Source organism: Ambystoma mexicanum, chromosome 7p (assembly GCF_040938575.1).
Source record: "Ambystoma mexicanum isolate Mex_15411 chromosome 7p, UKY_AmexF1_1, whole genome shotgun sequence".
NCBI lineage: Eukaryota > Metazoa > Chordata > Amphibia > Caudata > Ambystomatidae > Ambystoma > Ambystoma mexicanum.
In genome coordinates, this window is record NC_090939.1 from 598,163,027 (window position 1) to 598,181,891 (window position 18,865).

The 18,865-nt window shown below is 49.4% G+C and overlaps 1 protein-coding gene across 4 annotated transcripts in view; it reads right to left on the minus strand.

Annotated features, from left to right (window-relative positions):
• The window catches only part of HERC2 (HECT and RLD domain containing E3 ubiquitin protein ligase 2), a 2,956,340-nt gene that overhangs the window by 120,351 nt on the left and 2,817,124 nt on the right, over positions 1 to 18,865 (minus strand). For all 4 annotated transcript variants that reach the window (XM_069636605.1, XM_069636607.1, XM_069636603.1 and 1 more), the window contains one exon: positions 9,391 to 9,503. In XM_069636605.1, coding sequence (XP_069492706.1) covers positions 9,391 to 9,503 — 113 coding nt within the window. The remainder of the gene's footprint in view (positions 1 to 9,390; positions 9,504 to 18,865) is intronic.

Sequence of the window (18,865 nt, forward strand, 5' to 3'; positions counted from 1 at the left end):
ATCAACCGAAACACCCTGAGAATATTCCTCATGGCGCGGAAGTACTGGGACCATTGACCGCTCAGAAACCACTGCAGAGATCACATGTTCAACCTGCTCTCTGGAGGGAGAGGGGGGAAAGCCTTCCCCACCCAGGTGAGCAAAGATGCAGCCATGAGGTGGAGCCTCTGTGTTGAGGTTGTGTAGGACTTCTGAAAACTGGGGGAGAAGCCCAACCTGTGCAGCAGCGAACAAATGTCCTCGAGATGAGTCATCACCTTGGTGAAGACCCTGGGTGTGGAGGTTAGTCCAAAAGGGAGTAGCTTGAATTGATAATGGGTGTCACCTATTAGAAATCTCTGTAAAAGCCTGTGCCTCTGATGGATGGTCCCATGAATGCCTCCTGCAGATCCAACATCACCAACCAGTCCTGAAGCTGAAGAGCCTGGAGAATTTCTTTTAACATAACCATTACCTGCCTCCTTTGCCCAGACTACCAATACACAATCCCTTATTCCTGCAGTCATAAGATGCACATGTGGTCTCACCAAAGAACAACTTTTGCCTCTCCTCATAGTTGACGGCACCCTCGCCTTAGCCGCTCTCCCCTCAAGCCACTCTTCTAACTTGGTTGGCACATATAACACAGCCATCCAGTCAGCCATCGATGTTATTGCCCCACTCAAACTTCGCAGAGCTAAGCCATCTTTGCATGTTAACTCTTGGTACACACCCAACCTCCTGTTCATACGCGCCAAGAAATGCACCCTTGAGTCCATCTGGCAATAGTCCCCATCTTCAGACAAAATTCCTCCACTACTCCAAGGAATATAAGCAATCCATCCGTGCAGCCAAAGCCGCCTCCATCTCAGATAGGATCGCCAAAGTCCAATCCCAGTCACGTAACCTATTCTGCATCCGTCGAGAAATGAAATCACTCATTACTAAACTCACTAAAGACGATTCCTGGTACCAATCCCTCCAAGATGCCCTGACCAACATTTGAAAACAAAAGAGCATCCCATCCTGGTCAAAGTATACAAGTTCGTGGCCAGCACATCCCTGCCCGTAACGCCACCTTCATTTTCATCCCTGTCACCGAAACAGAAATATCCACCCTCAACGCTAGTCTAAAACCCTCCTGCTGCCAGTGTGACACCTGTCCAGTTCCTTTTATCGAAGACTGTGCCTCAGATCTCGTCCCGATCATGGCTTTCATCAACTTCTCGTTCGCCAACAGCTTCATGCCACCTAACCTCAAGGAAGCATGGGTATCATCACTCAATAAGAAAGCCTGCCTCTATCCCAACACTTCCACAAACTACAGGCACATCACCACAGTCCTGTTCCTTCTTAAAACCTTAGGCCGTGTGACATACATACAGATACAAGCCTATCTGGAACTCAAAAAGATCTTAAGCCCACGTCAAGTCAGGCTTCCATCCAGATCAGTTGGATGACATCCGTGACGCTGGGAACCTTGCCCTCCTCTTACTGCTAGATCTCTCGGCAGCTTTTGACCTGGTAAACCACCAAACTATTTGCCACCATCTCAGCAAAGCTGCAAACGTCTCCTTCTCTGCCAACAAATGGATTGCATCAGAAGCATCTTTCCTGGCTGACAGAACAGTTCGGGCCTATCCAGGCAGTGCAGCTGCCCACCCAACTCATGTTCCATGCAGAGTCCCACAAGGCTACTGTGAATCCCCAACTTTGTACATCATACACACAAAGCCACTCTTTGACCACCTTGACTCTCCGGGTATCTCATAACTATGAACAAGACTCTAACCACATCAACAGCATCTATGACACCATTCAAACCTGGATGGCCACACACTACCTTTGTCTTAATGACGAGAAGACAGAGATTCTGATTATCGCCCACCCCCCGTTTAGCCAAACTTGACCCGGCCTACCATGCTTTCACTATCGATGCCTGCACTGTATCCTCGGCCGCCAAAACGCTGGGTGTCTACCTTGACTCAAATCTTTGCATGATCCGCCAGGTCAATGCAACTTCGACCTCAGCTGCTCACACGACAAAACTCTTGAACGTAACCTAAAACTTCCTCTGCTCGCAAGACCGCCAGATCATAGCTAGAGCAGAAATCTGCTCTCGCCTGGATTACTGCAACCGGCTTCTTGCTGGCACAACAGACCGCAACCTAAACAAGCTCCTAACCATTCAAAATAATGCCATCCGAGCTGCAATGAACCTTTCCAGAAGGGACCATGTCTCCACCGACAGGAAAGCTGCCCAGTGGCTTCCTAGCAGAGAACAGATTAACTTCAATGTCCTCTCCATCACGTATCGTTGTCGGTCTAACTCTACACCATCCTACCTTTCGCAGAGAATCTTCAAGAACACATCGTCGAGACCTACCAGACTAAAATCAGCCCCAGACTCACAACCCTGTGCTTTAGACGTAATGGAGCTGGGGGTTCCAGCTTCCCAGCCATCGGCGCACAACTTTGGAACAAACTACCTACGCTCTGAGCACGCAAACTGGCCTTTAAGAAAACAATTGAAAATCATTTTATCGCGGGCAGTGTTGTGCGCCGAACAAGATGGCCGCCTGAAACGTGAGCTCCGTGGCAGGCAGATCGCTCGATCCTGATCTTGGGCATTTACGATCTACAACTTGTATCAGACTGCTACCATTCGCGAGCTGCTGGACCAGGGACCAACTAGTCCAAATCCCGAAGAAAATCGGCGCCGGTAACCCTGTAATCGGGAACTGCCGCGACCATCCCCCATTGCCCGCGAATCTGCGCGCCAAAATCCGGCACTCGAGGAGAGCCAGACGGTCCGGGCCTTCGGTACCGTAGCACCCCGCCACCCCTGTCGAGGCCCGAGTGGCGGTGGAACACCTCTGAGTCGTTGACCGGGAGCGGACCACGGGATTGCTTGGGCCGTGCGGCGCTGGCGCGGAGCGCCGCAGATACTAGAACTGTAACCATTTGCGCGCTAGACCCACGCGCAACTCAGGCCCTTATCGACTCCTATATCGGCCCTCACCCTGCCGTCTCCCCCACTGGGCCCCCTCCCCCTCCAACGAGATTCCAGCGCCCGGGGTAGAGTTGCGGCACACCAACGGACGCCAGGTGCTGCGCTCCCCCGTTGTCGTGGACTGGGTTTCCGGACCCTTGGCGCCTGTATGGAACGTGGGGGTTGGAGTTGCTACTAACCCCTGGCCGTCCTGAAGCGGGGAGAGGGACAAATTTATGCGTTGCTCCGCGGGGGTCACCAACCATCCGCACCCAATAGAGGACGACCTGCTCCCGCCGAGCGACGTACTGGGACCCTCTCGCAGACCGCACTAGATCCTTGCCGGCACTTGGAGGGGCCCAGACCCCTGGCGGCCTGGCCGCGGTCTGCTGGGACCCCCCGTGCTTGGGTTGCACCCTGCCAGCCTCTGCCATTGAGGCCTGGATCCCCTGGGGGCTGCACCTCGTTGATCGTGTCCGTGGAGGCGAGGGACACCATCGGCTCTCCTTCCTCTCTCCTGAGTCACATCACCACCACAACGACTGAAGGGACTGGGAAAAAACAGAGCTCCATAAACATGTTCACGAAGCCATCTATCTCATCCCTTGCTACCTCAGAACATGATGGACTTTATCCGTGAGGGTTTTACCACGCTCCACTCGAAGTTAGATGACATGAATGGCACTATCTCCTCTATTAAGGCCCACATTGAGAGGACTGACAGTCGAGTGCTGGAGGTCGAAACCAGGGTGAGCTCCGCCGAGGATGGTCTGGGGGCGCTGCGTTCGGAGGTCACGGCTCTATCTAACTGCGTCCTTGAGGTGGAGAAGAAAAATGAGGACTTGGAATCTCGCTCGAGGCGTAACAACCTCCGTATCATTGGGGTCCCTGAGAGTGGCATCGGAGAGCCGATGGAAGACTTTGTGGAACGCACATTACTGTCGCTTCTGGATTCACCGAAGCTCTCTCCGCAGTTTGCTATAGAGCGGGCACACCGGGCCCTGACGCCTAAACCCAAGCCAGGTGCACCTCCGCGACCCATTATAGCTCGGGTCCTTAACTTCCGGGACCGTGATGCCCTCGTTAGAGCCGCAAGACTCAAAGGCGAACTTCTACTGGACGGAGCAAGGATACACCTATACCCTGACTTCTCGGTGGCTGTCCAGCGGGAGCGCAAGACTTTCTTGGCTGTGAAAAGGAGGCTTAGGGATCACGGAGTCAAATACTCCATGTTATACCCCACTAAGCTACGAGTGGAGCACAACAATCAGGTGTCGTTCTTCACGATTCCGGAGGAGGCCTCCAGGTTTATCGACGATCATTTCCCAGGTTGACCTTCCTCCCCAGCTATTCCGCTACAAATACTCGGAGTGCCCGTTGGGGGGACGCCGACACCGGCTTTCGCCCCGACGGCAAGAATGTACCACACTTGTACTTCTCAACAATTGTCAGTTGGTTTAATCTACATGACTGTGCCAAGGTAAATTGTGCCAATTATAGTTTTCAAGTCACGTCCGTAGCATCATTGTAGGCACCATGTTCTAGCTGGATCTGCCACAGGCCCGGAGCGGCGTCATCAGTCCGGCCCACAGGCCCCTAGGCGTTGATGCCACTGTTTTGGATTTGGTTAAGGGGTTTTGGGGTTGTCATTCCTCGTGTTGGGGGAGGGATGTGGGTGGGGGTGGGTGGGGATGGGTGTTTTGTTATAAAAAAGTTTGGCGCAGGCAGCGAGGGCGGACCGCAGGGTAATGCAATGTTGATGGGGCTACAGGGCTGCAGCATCGGCCCACTGGACATTATCCCGGCGATATGAGCGTCACCCCTCCTTTGATGGAGGACAATCTAACCTTCATGAGCTGGAATGTGAGGGGACTGGGCAATTTAAAAAAAATGAGACAGATACAGTTGCACGTGGAACTGCATGGATCCAAGATCCTGTTCTTACAAGAGACACATGCGCGGTCTGAACATTGTTTGAGATTTGCTAGAACCTGGGGCCCCCAGAGATACTTCACCAACTTTTCCATTCAAAGTCGTGGGGTTATGACTATTATTCATAAGAGTCTTAAATTTACACTCATTTCTTCACAAATAGACCCCCAGGGTAGATATGTACTTCTCCATGCAACACTCCAGAATAGGGAGGTGATCTTGCTTAACATCTATGGCTCCAACACAGATGACCCGGAGTTCTTCACACACCTCACATCTCTCCTAGATGGTTTCCCTTTGGTTCCTATCCTCTTGGGGGGGGGGGGGGGACTTCAACAGACCTTGACAGATCTGGGTCCAGGCCCGCCATCTCACCAGGGCAGCCTATGCTACACTGTCGTCCCTCCCCCGCCTTGCGGTTGTAGATGCATGGAGACTGCTCTACCCTGATTCCCGTGTCTATTCCTTTTACTCTTCAGTCCATGATTCCTATTCCCGAATCGATAGGTGGGTGGTCTCGGATGTATTGATCAAAAATGTGGTACAATTAACGATCCTCCCTTGGACCCTATCTGACCACTCCCCGATGACCATCACCATGGGCTGGGGACTGGGCGGTGACCGTACCAGACGCTGGAGGATGAAACCTCATTCTCTCCTTGACCCTCTGTTCAGATCGGAGCTCGAGGTAGCCATTGAGGAGTACTTCGAAATAAACAAGGACTCTGTGTCCTCCCAGGCCACCCTATGGGAGGCCTTTAAGGCATATATTAGGGGCATAGCACTGTCCAAAGAGAGTGGCATACTTAGAACAATTCGAAGGGATATCGCTGTCAGCTAAACCAAACTGTCAACCCTGGAGGCCCAGTGCTCGCGGTCCTCAACCCCTGCGACCCTTGCAGCTATAGGATTAGAGCTGGACGTTTTTCGATCCCTGGCGGAACGGGAACAAAAATTCCTAGATAGCCCCAGCCTGGCGAGGAGATACGGAGAGGGCGAGCGCCCTGGCCGCTTCCTTGCTAGACTCGTCCGTCATGAGCTGGGTGCTCCACATATACCTGGGATTGTCCGATCAGATGGCTCCTTGGCTACCACGTCACAGGACATCAACTCTGAGTTCTTCGCTTTTTACGAAGCCCTATACTCCAATTCGGACGAGGCCACGGAGGCAGAGGTGGACTCCTATCTTACGGCTCTCCCCCTAACGGTCCTCTCTCCCGAGACCGCTGGTTCCCTTGATTTTCCACTCACCCCTGAAGAGTTTGCGGAGGCCATAGACTCTCTCTCCTCGGGGAAGGCTCCCGGCTCTGATGGCATCCCGGTCAAATTCTATAAATGTTATAAGACTCTCTTACTCCCTCACTTACTAGGACTCTGGGAGGAATTGGTAGAGGCAGGCACACTCCCCCCATCACTCCGCAAAGCCACAATTACGGTACTGCTTAAACCTGGTAAACCTGCCACTCAGTGCAGCTCATATCGCCCACTCTCCCTCATAAACTGTGACACAAACATTTTTGCTAAAATGTTAGCGACCAGGCTTGCTCCCTGTATGCCATCCATTATACACCCGGACCAGGCGGGGTTCATTCCAGGCCGCTCCACCGCTCTGAACATTAGACGGCTCTTTAATATAATCAGCAGGATCAGCCTCAATTTGCAGGCGGTCGCCGCAACCCTCGACATGCAGAAGGCGTTCGACTCCGTTTCTTGGAAGTACCTCAGGCGGGTGCTCGAACAATGCAAATTCGGGCCGGTGTTTCGCTCCTGGGGCACGGAGGACAGATGCTCCCCATTCTTCAATATTGCCAGGGGAACGAGACAGGGCTGTCCGTTCTCCACCCTGATCTTCGCTTTAGTGATAGAACCTTTCGCCGACATGCTTCGACAACTTCACTCGCACAGAGGGCTTTGCTCGGCGGGTCAAGCCGATATTGTATCCCTCTATGCTAATGATGCACTCCTTTTTGTGCGGTCCCCCTCCACTAATTTACCCCCGATATTGAAAGATGGTATCCACTTTGGGTACATCTCAGGCCTCAAGGTGAACTGCACAAAATCTACGCTCTTTCCGCTTACGGAATGCACCCCTCCCCCCCTGATACTATGGGGTTCCTGTGGGCGCCATCGAAATTCACATACCTGGGGATTGAAATAACACGTCAGTTTGAGACGACCCTCGAGGAGAACTATCAAAATTACCTAGCGCATCTGGCAACTAAGATTCTGGCATGGAGAAAATTGCCGATCTCCCTGGCGGGTAGAATAGGGTTACTAAAAATAATAGTATTACCCCAACTACTATACAGGTTCACCAACGTCCCCCTGTGGCCGGGCGAGGGTTTCTTCCAAGCATTGACACGCAGTACCAACTCTTTTCTGTGGCATTCGGGCGCGGTCAGGCTCAAGCTCGGGACCCTGTCCACCCCGATGTCTGAAGGCAGATTTGGGGCCCCCGATTTCCTTAAATACTGGTTGGTCTCCCAAATCCAATACACGTCTTACTGGTTTAACACAGCAGACCCTCCTCCACATGTAAGACTTGAAAGGCTGGCGGTCAGCGACCGAGACATCCGCTCCCTGGTGATACAGCCCATTCCTTTTGCACGGGATACATTGGACCCGGTGGCCTGCACCTCCCTGGCGCTAATGAAAACGTGGAAATTGTTAGATACTCCTCATCCATTCCTTGGCAATCTCCCCCTGTGGAACTTTCTCCCTGGGATCCCACGAGTTCCGCCGCCAACTGCGCGCAGATGGGCTGAGGCGGGATACGAGCTGCTCCGTGACGTATTGGAGCAGGATAGCTTTGTTGAATGGCCCGACCTGCCACTGCCCTTGAGGAGTGGCCCGAGTGCATGGCTTCAGTATTCAGCTTTACGCAAAACCCTTAAAAGAAACTACCCCATGTTTCCAGCAATGCCACCAGATGATCCTGCTATCGAAGAACTGACTTCCCCCACACCCACTAGAGGGAAAATATCTAGGCTATACACAATGATGCAATCCAGAACCACTCCGAAATTCACTGGGCTAAGGCGGGCGTGGGAGAAGGACCTCAGGGTGGAGGTGACGGACGAGCGCTGGACCCACATATGCGCCCGTATACACCAGGTATCTTTCAATTCCCGTTTTAAATTGGTTCAATTAAAGGTGTTGCATAGGTTTCATTATACCCCGAGCAGGTTGCATCGTATGTTTAGGGATCACTCCCCGAGATGCCCCAGGTGTGGGCACGATGGCGCCGACTACATGCACATGATCTGGGATTGCCCCCGCCTCTCCCAATTTTGGGAGAAGGTGTTCACAACTGTATCTGCTATACTTGATCGATCTATCGACCCCTCCCCAATGAATGGCCTATTCCATGACTTTCCAGAGCTACCCCGAAACTCCAGGAAACTGGCCGGCCTTTGCATGCTCCTTGCGGTACGAGCCATTCTGCTTTGCTGGCTTCGCCCCGCACCCCCCACACATGCGCAATGGCTCAGCGCTCTCACATGGGCCTCAGACACTGAGGCGGCATGGACCTGTCTACAACCAGTCCACTCGAGGCCTAGGGATGTCTGGATCCAGTTTCGCTCCTATATGTCAGATCTAAATGCGACACCTGATACAACTTCCCCAACTACTTCACCCACCCATGCGGGTGATTCATCCTGAGCCAAGGGCTCTCCTATACTGCATTTGCACTGTATGCATCCTTGATGGAAAATGTTAATGCTAGATGCACTGCCTGTATCCCTGTATTGGTTCAACTGTTCCTACCTTGTGCTTACCTTCTGTATTGTTTGCCTGTGTTCTGCTGCCAAGCTGTTTAATAAGAAAAGGTTTATAAAACAAAAGAAAATCATTTTATCACAATGACACAAGGAGTTTGAAACCTTTTTCCTTGACTCTGTACCTGCTCTGTGATACCTGTAACTGTCTTCCCTCCTCCCACCCCCCAATCCCTTTACCCATCTGTTCATAACTAGGGCTTCGATTTCCATGGGTTCTGTATGCTCTACAAATGTAAAAATAAATACATGTATTCAGGTTGCATCCCCTGTGTAGCTTTATTTATTATTTCCAGATGTTATACATGTTTGTATTTTATTCTACCATGTTTGCCATGTATCTATTGTTTTATTTGCTGTGCATCAAACATGCTCAAGAGATCATACGCAATTTAAAAAGTTCCATTAATCACGTATGTGCATATAAAATGCATAATAATTGAAAGACAAATGTCATGTCATCAGATTCACCTCACTAAACAACAAGCAAGACGAAAGAAATCTGCATAAATAAGATAATTGTGTCAGAGACTTATCCCTTTCTTTTACCAACACAGAATCGATATCTCTTCCCCCGGTCATAGGAGTTAGAGCGGGTGTGTAATGCATACATGTTTAAGAGAGAATAGCACGAGGAGTCTTTGCGTCGAGGGACCGCTCCTTTGGACAGACGTGCACATGAAGTGCATTACTGAGCACAATGCTTACCTCACTGAGATCAGCAATTGTCAGATTCATTCCCGCCAGCTGCTTCCACACGGGTTCGGCCAAGTTGAGACTTAAAGGACTCCCAGTCCGGATGGCAATGCCCAGAAGCACACCTGGTCAATTTAAAAAAACGTTATTTTATTCAAACAAGGATTTTTAATGAAAATAATTACATACAAGTTTATTCTGCAGTTGAGGAACTGATTATGCCAGTTGCATGCAATCATCCTCCAATCAAACTACAACATACAGAGAGGTTTGAGGGGGAGGTAAAACGTTAAGATTCTAAAAAAAAAGTAGTATACTTAAATATAACGTTTCAACTTCACAATTTGGCAGATTAAGGGTTGCAAATCTGCGCACTCTTTTTTCCACAACAGTCTATGTCGAGTAGCATTAAACCCCCTGCGAAAAAGTTTCTGAGCAGCGCAATGTGCGGGAGAAGAAACCATAGACAGAACATTACTGCTAAGTCATTTCTCCTTCAATGGATTGGAGTCTCCAAACAGATTCCTCATCAGAAAGACTCTCAGAGCAGTACAGAGTGCAGAGGTAGGATGAAAGCCCTCAGACAAGGAAGCTCTGAAACAGTGCTCTGCCGTATCGGGCATCTCAACAACATGCCACATCCAAGCAGTAATGCTTGGTGAACGTGTGGAGCAATGACCATGTCGGGGCTCGACATAATTCTTTACTGGCACACCCTTCTGCAATGCAGAGGAAGCCGCTGTTAGGCCCCCAAACCTTTTGCTTTTGTTTGGCTCTCCTAGCCTGACTTTTGCCAGTGGAGCACAGCCTTCAGCTGCGCTGCCATGGGTTATTGCTCACTTGTTATGGGGAAACTGACACGTCCTTCAGACTGTCAGTACTGGGAAACTAGGTTCCTCTTAGTCTTCGACTATGTTGCCATTTCTTGTTAACTTTTTAACAGTGCATAATATACCTTCCAGTACCGTGTGCTGGGGTCGGTTAGGGAGAATTCTCATTCTATGGCTAATTTCCCTTACCTATAGAGTCCCCCAGCAGCTTTGCTGGATTTGAAGGGTTTGTTTCTTTTCACCTGCTAAGAGTGAGACTCTTTTTCCCACTCTCAGGCATTTTTGCTGTGTGTGTTCTAGGCTATTTTTGTGTTTAATGCCTATGGGATTTTCTCAACCCCATAGGAACCATCTTTATTCACATGTGTTACACAGCACCCTCAGTGCAGTGACACAGGGGTGTCGTAGCGACCCTCAAACATAGACTCCATACCGTGGGGCTGATTACTGTCTCCCAGGGCAGGTAAAGTCCCAATTGACTTTACTAGTCAAATCCTAAGAACTAAACCAGTACAACCCATTTTACTATGGAGGTACTGGAAAGGGTTAATAGTTTTTCCCTTATGTTAATTTTCGAGAGGGTACCGTACAGTCCCTCTCTCAAAGGTTTCTGGCTGGTGGCAGTGGTTAATACCATAAATATTCAACCTCGAATATTTTCCTATGGGATTTTCCCATTGTTCGAGGCTACCACTTTTTCTGACAGCCTCTGGTTTATTTTTATATTAACTTTACTCCGGTAGGTTTCATTTGCCAGAACTTGAATATAACTTCTTTCTCATGTCTTTCTCTAAACTCCTAACCCGGGTCGGGGATCCTTTATTCGTCCTTTTGGCGGGCTTCTACCGAGAAGCCCTCCTTTCGGCGCCACTGAGTCTGGGGTGGGTCCATTGTGTGGGAGGGGGAGTAGGGCCCCTGGACAGGGTTGCCTCCGCAACCCATGTCACACTTGAGCCTGATAGGCTGGAGGGTCTCCCGCCAAGATGACCACTCCACTGTGTGAGTGACAGCTAGGCTGTATGAATGGGGATCTTTTTGCATAAAAGCAGGGCCCTGAGGACTGGAAGAGCAAGACGTCGCCAATGGAACTAAGAAGCCGAAGAGGAGAGAAGCCAAAGACATCTGCAACGACTGAACCACCGGTGAAGCCCTGCTGCAGCGTCTCACCACTTTTCTCCACACGACGAGAGAAGATCTTCATCTGCAAGAGCCTTCTTCCCTTGAGCTGGTGGGGCCAACCAGTTTGCCAATCGCCTTCCCGGACCTGCCTTGGTCGAATCTCCCGTACTCTGTACTCGGAGGCCGGATAGCCAGGCACCAGTCCACCAGGACTGCGATTTAAAGGAGTGTACCTTTTATTTACCGGGCAGCACCGCGGCTGGTTTCATCCCTGGGTAGTGCAGTAACTCGAACCTTTATCCACGACGAGAGCCTCTCTTCCTCTGCTGGATCACCCGAACTGAAGGAACTACCAGGAACAACCGCCACCGCAGGAGCCACTTCTTCATTTAAAGATACATTGTTCCGCCAGGCCGCCCATTCTTCGCGGTAGCACTAAAGGTGTTTTAAATCCTTTACCTACCTGTTAGGTTGGCCGCCCCTCTCTCAAACATTGTCTTTTCAACTTCTGCATCCACCTTTTCAAATTCGTCAACCAAAGACTTGACTGCAGCTACAAGAACATTTTGCTCCTGGGCCCTTGCCCTGTACCGCAGCCTACTGCCTCTGGCTCCATTTGTTAGATCTGCCTTCTTTAGATTGATTCTCCTCTAGAACTGTGTGGTGCACCTATTTTTTACAACTGCCCTTTCCTTCCCTTTCTAAACCTTGTGAAATGCCATTTTGCTCAGTTTTCATTTAAAGTATTGCCTATACTGATGCACTGTCTTGCTTAAATTGCTTCACAAACTTATGGGAAGTGTTGCTGGAGTGTGTAAGAAAGTATTTCTGAATAACTTGTGTTTTCCCTCCCTTGTGAGAAATTGCTAGAGTACCCCTTGTGTGTGGTTTCACTGTGCCGTTTTGCTCAGTTTTCACTCTGGTTCACTTGGTCTACAATTTAACTAGGGAGTGTGTATATTTTTCCTTTGACTTAATTTAACTTGCTTGGTGACTATGATACATGTGTATTATTAGAAGTGTATAAAATAAATATACAACTACTTTTTAATACAAAGCTTTGGACAGTGTTTCCTTGTACCATAGTACTGTAGGCCTATTGTGTAAACCCTGAATACTGCTCATCTCCCTCTTCAGATAAATCTGACTGCTCAGCCAGAGCTACCAACTAAATCTTTGTGGTACAGACTGATACCAAAGGGGATTTATTGCTCTTAACTGTAGTCTTAATCTTCTGTAGTGCCCCCTAAGGGAACTGCACAGGATTCTGCCTAACAGGGTCCTTTTTGTTTTATGGCCCTAGACACCCTCAAAGGATTTTTTGAGTGATTGTACAAGTGTGCCTATGATAAACTGGTGGCAGCAGTTACTTTTTATAAGTGGTTTACTTCTTTTTACAGGATCACATTGTGCATACAGGGTTTGAGTCAAGACTGTGGCCAGGACCGAAAATGGCTGAGCGACAAAGTCTTTTGTTCTGTCCTATGGCCATTTTGTCCCTTGCCTTCCCCCAGGTTGAGTGACCCAGCTTTTCCTTATTTGGGCATGCAGCCTCCTGCGAAAACCAATCTCTTTCACAGCCTTCTGCATGTCACATGTGTGTGCCCAGGACTGTCTGGTCCCAAGCCACACTACTGGTGCCAGGATGTCTGAGTGTCTGAATGACTGGGACCACCATGGGCCATGATTGGTCCACGGCTGGGATGCCTGCATGAGAGCAGATCTTCAATTGGAAGTAATTGATTTTGGCACAAAGCTAATCTTGGATAAGAGAAGGGGCCCTGCATCCATTCCAGGTAGATCACCTGAGTTCGCTCAGAACTACAGAAGGAGCCAAGTATTCTGCAACGAAGAAACGGAAACCACCAGATGCGCATTGGAAGGTTTGGCACCCTGAGTCCTCTGCTATCCCGTCAAACCCATGTTTCTTCATCAATCAAGTAGGACTGCAAGGGTGCTTTGCCCCTTTGGAGTAGTGGGAACAACTAATCTCGGCACCCCCTGCTCACCCACTGAAGGAGCCCTTTCGGAAGTGTTTCTGGGCCATCCAGTGAACTGTCCAGCTCTACCTTGGGGTATTCAGCAGAATCGCAGCTGTCTCGAGTTGAAACCCGAGACTTCGCTTGCTTGTGGTCCCGTGCCCTCTCCCACCAAATTCCAAAGGCCTAGCTCATCTGGGCCACGGATTAGGAGAGCACGTAGCGCCAATCACATCTGTGATTTCCACGTCACTACCTGTTGGTGACGATCGCTGTAGATGCCTTGCTGACCTGTCCTCCTGTGCTGTGAAGTCGGTTGCACCAGAACTTTCTTAGCATCTCCTTTGAAAGCTGAGAAAAGGCCACTATCCCATCACGGACGATCCTCCTGTCCCGCAGCCGCTGAGAGCCAGAGCACCATGAAACTGCAGGGCTCGAACCTACTAGCGACCACAACTAAACTGGCAATGTTTGGTCTGCACTGTGCTGAGGGAGTACTTGCATCACTTACTATTGGCCCCCTAGCACAACCAATCTCTTTTACGCACGAATATCCCTGAAAATAAACCCACTTTTGGCTGGGTTAGCCTTCACTCCCTAGCTATTCCCAGCGCTTTGAAATTGCTCTGCCGCCAAGGGCAGACCCTACTCGGATAGTGGGAACCAATTCTTCATCACCTCAAGCCCCTTCCCCACTCTCTACAGCTCCCTCAAGAGGACCCACTTTTTTTGTTCTACTTGCGCGATTGTGCTTTTTTACACACAACTGTACTGTTGGGCACAAGGCTCCCCACTTCTTAGGGCTGGACTGCAAAAGTTGGGAAACGACTCCAGGGAATTGTCTAATGCCCCTAGTGTATTAACCCACCCTTTTCCTTCCAGGTTGCTGCTTTTTTTTACTCCTTTGTCACATTAGAAAACATACTGTATATATATTATTTAGTATAGGAATTGTGTGGTAATTGTTTTTACATAACTGAAGTTTACTTGTGTCAATTGATCCGGCCGACAATAAATGTATGACATGCATTACTTACCGTAAAAGCATTTCTGATGGTTGCATCTGCTTAGATTCACATTCTGTGCATATGGTCCAACATCCGGTGGTAACCGCTGAGTATTGCATCATGTCTTTCGAGAATCGAAAGGGGATGTCGACATGGGCGTGCCTGTAGCACTATCCCTACGTGACCTGTAGTGTACCAAAGATCCCTCACGCATCGAGGTCCCTACGATTGTAGTTTTCCTGCCGAGAGGGAGCCTTATGACTATCGTGAGTGAGTACAGAAAGAAACAAAGTGGTAAGACATTTATGTTTCTTCCATCCGAGCGGGGAGGAAGGGTGGGCGCATGTGAATCTAAGCAGATACAACCATCAGAAATGCTTTTACGGTAAGTAATGCATGTCTTCTGATGTTTGTTAATCTGCTTAGAATCACATGCTGTGCATAGACTAGCAAGCAGTACCCAGATTTGGAGGTGGGTTGTGAGAAGGAACAGTAGTGAAAAGATGTCTTAGTAATGCCTGTCCCACCTGAGAACCAGACCTAGAATGAGTGTCTAGGCAATAGTGTTTTGTAAAGGTGTGTACAGAATTCCAGGTTGCCGCTTTGCAAATGGATATAAGGGGAACATTTACAATAAATTCTATGGACACCCCAGTGCCTCGAATGGAATGTACTCTAGGCTTGAAGGGCAGCTCTCTCTTAGCAAGACTGTAGCAGAGTGTGATGCATTTGACAATCCACTTACAGATAGTGGATTTGGAGACTGTGTCTCCTTCTCTTCCGGCTGCCACTGAAAAGAAAACTGATTAGTCTTTCTAAGTGGTCGAGTTCTTTCCATGTAGAACATGACAGCTCTGCGTACATCCAGTGCGTGCAGGGTTCTTTCTCCCAGGCTTGAAGGATTTTGAAAGAACGTTGGTAGTTCTATCGACTGGTTCACATGGAACTTGGAAATAAATTTAGGCGCAAACCTAGGGTGAGTTCACAGAGCCACCTTATCTTTGAGAACTGTTACGAAGGGATCTAGGATTGAGAGCGCTTGTAGTTCACTTACTCTCCTAATGGAGGTAATAGCTATCAAAAAAGCAGTCTTATAGGTGAGGGGTTGGCGAGTGTAAGGCAGAATTATATGCAGTACCCTTTGGGAACACTACACACAATTAAGACTACAAGTGACAGTACAATTTCACCTTTGGTACAAGCCTGTACTACACAGTTATAGTGGTAGCAGTAGCGGAGCAGCCAGACTTATCTCAAGAGTAAGTGAGCAGTACAAACAGTTACACACAGGACAACAATTACTATGATTCAGGCAAACACTGACTCAGGGTTTCTAAGTAAAAAAATATATATTTATTTAATCAACAGTTGTATAACATTTCACTATTCTAAGCAAGGTCAAAATCACAATCATAAATACACCACACAACTTCCCCTAAATTCCGTCTCGATGGAACCTGGTACATTAGAAGTAGCGCCCTTTGTTTTCAATGGCCCGGTCGCTAGACGCATATGCGCTTGCGGGGAGGGCTGCGGATCCTGACGATCGGCGGGTGCCGCCGTAACTTCTGGTGTACCTGTTGGCACTGAAGTCTTCTTCGACCTGGCCGAAGATTGACGTGGGTTTGTGTGTTTTGTGCTGTGTACATGTTTGTCTTTGTCGCTGGGGAGTGACTTCCCCGTAGCAGTGCCTAAGCCGTGACTAGCGGGGCCGGGGACAGACGATGCCGAATGCGATCTTCCGTCGAAAGTTCAACAACCTCCGGTTCGGAGGTCTGATCGTCACTCACGCCGTCACATTCGGTGGCTGTGGCAGCAGGAGAACATTCGGCCTTCGACATACTGTAGGCCGCCCACCGCTTGACTCTACGCTCCTTTAATGTCTTTGGACGGAGGAGCTTACAAGCCGCACATCCTTCTTCCTTGTGATCGAGGGGCAATCACCGGTTACACCGTCTGTGCTTATCTTTCCACAGGAATTTGCTCTTACAAATAGGGCAAAACCTAGATGAGTCCACTCCATAGTTAAGGATGGGTAGAGTGACGAAAACCAAAAGGGAAAGAGGAAGGAAAGGGAAAGGCATTCTCAGTTTGTATAGAAATGTCCACCCGACCCCACTCTCCCTACTGTATAGGTCAGTGGAAGGCCCGGCCACGTGGTCGGCAGCGCCGACTGGATCATCGTCCGTAAAGTTCATAAGGTCTTCCATGGCAGCCTTCATTAACACGGCTCTCAGCTCTTCCTGAAGCTCATGTTCAGTTATTGTTCAGGTGGAGTGGTCTGTCTGGAGGTTTTCTTAAAAATGGTAGACAGTGCCCCCATTAGACAAGCTGCAAGGCCCAGACATCAGTGGAGATCTCCTTCCACCTGACAAAGTGCTCGGAAATTCTCCCTCCAACCGGGTAAACGTGGGGGAGAACTCAAAGTGGCTTAGCAGGTGCCGTCACCCATGCCGCCGGAGTCTACTGGCCCCTAGAGGCCCCTCTGCCCCGTCCGTGATGCGAGAAACGCCTCTGACCTTGCGTGGCTTGCGGGAGCTGTGCTCTCTTACCAAATGGAATGTACTTCCTGTAACCTCTTCCCCTAGAGGAGAAGCCAAATGATTGCTTTGCAGGCTGCAGCACAGATAAACCCAGCGACTTGGCAGCCAATTTAGAATCCCTGAATTTCTAAAAAGAATTCATCACCTTCGGGCTGCAGTCGGACGCTATGTACAGGGGTTTTGCCTGGACATTTGGTGAGAATCGTAAACTGTGAAGGTAGGCTGCCTGCTAAACACAGTGGATGTAACATAACAGGTGTATTTGTCAATCTCACGCTCACCCCAGAGGGGCATCCTGGTGCTATTGACTGATAACAGATGTTCATTGTTACCCAACTCAACAGTACTCATTTTATCGACCTCAGAAGAAAGAAGGGCTGAGTGGACCTGCCAGGATTTCGCACCTGTGACCATGAGGTCAAACACAGGCCCCATGTAGTGGAGGCATTAGTCCACTGAGCCACAGACTGGTTGTCCCCATTGCACAGCCTACATAATCAGCAAAGTCCAGGTCCAACTGCAGTGCTTGGCATGTCACTTTCTTGCCATCATCAATGATCCGCATGAAACCATCACTCACAAGCCAGGATGTGTTCCACCGCTTCTGCCATGAGTATCCTCAGCCCGTGAGAGTACTGAGCGAATATCCGTGATGCATTGACTGTCTTCAGAGCCATGCTACCCGAGGCGAAGATCTGTTTGGCCAGAGCATCCATCTTCTTGGATTTCCTGTCCGTAGGCAGGTTAGAGGTGGATGTGGCTGGCGTAAAACTTACTGTAGCGGCTTGCACCACTAGGCTTTCTGACTTTGGGTGGGAATAGAGAAAGGGTAAATCCCCCCCCTAGCCAGCTTGTATTTTTTTGTAAGCTCTTTAGCCACAGCTGGCGTGGAGCAGGGCCTCAGCCACAATGTTGTAGCAGGATCTGAGATGGCCACATTAAAAGCCAATGCCATTTCCATTTGCGGTCCTTTGTTTAAGATCTCTGTTAGGTTATAGGCCGACAGGGGGTTTGCTGGTGTGCCTAGACCCAAGGCCTCTACCGCCCTCTCCACAGTCCTTCTATATTGTGCAATAGGGTGACCAATACTCTAGCGTTATGTAGCCCTTTGGCTAGAGCAAGTAAATCTACTTGGTCAGCGAAAGAATTGCCTCCTCCAGTTACCGCGCTCATAGGCTCTCAGAAGAAAAGCACTTAATTCCCTTGATAATCGTAAATCGACTACATTGAGTCGGAAAACGTCGATCGGGATTCAGGGACAAAGGAACATTCGACTGTTGGCATCGACATTCCCAATAGGTCTATCAGCGCCGGTACCTCACGGCCCATCGGCTCTAGAGCCAGTTTCCCAGTCGTCGTGGTTGAGCACGAGGGCATAGGTCCAGAATTGTCCACCTTGGCACCGGAACCTCTGGGCGCAACTGTTGCTGTATTGGCCTGCAGCGTCAAAATCGGAGTCATACCCGCTGAAGCCTTTTTAAATATCTGGAGCGTTTGCTCCTTGAATGCCTCCCACTCCTCTTTCAATGTGCCCACGGTTGGGCAGACCTTACCGTGATCCTCTGACAAATCAAAGTCGTGCCTGCCTCGTTGGAATCTTTTTTTCTTATGGGAGGACGAGGAGAATGAATGGCTTTGGGAGAGCAAACGTGTGAAGCTGGAAATGCCTTATGGAGGGACAGGGCCTACTAGTACTTGTCCTACCACTTCTCTGTGTGTTTTCCTTATGTTTTCTATGGGTGTTGTTTGGGTTGAGATGTCCCAAACAACTGGAAGGACCTGTGCGAATATTTCACCTAAAGTTAGTATTTATGTATGTATTATGTTGACATATTAATTGTATATATTATTCATAATTCATTCTGCTGTACTTCTCAAATGAATGTTCTTGTGGAAACGTGGTTGCATGAAACACAAAAGATATTTATTATCAGAGACATAGGCTTGACTAGGTTGTCCAATGCATTTCGGTCCAAACGACCATCTTCATGGACCAAGTTCAGCCTATG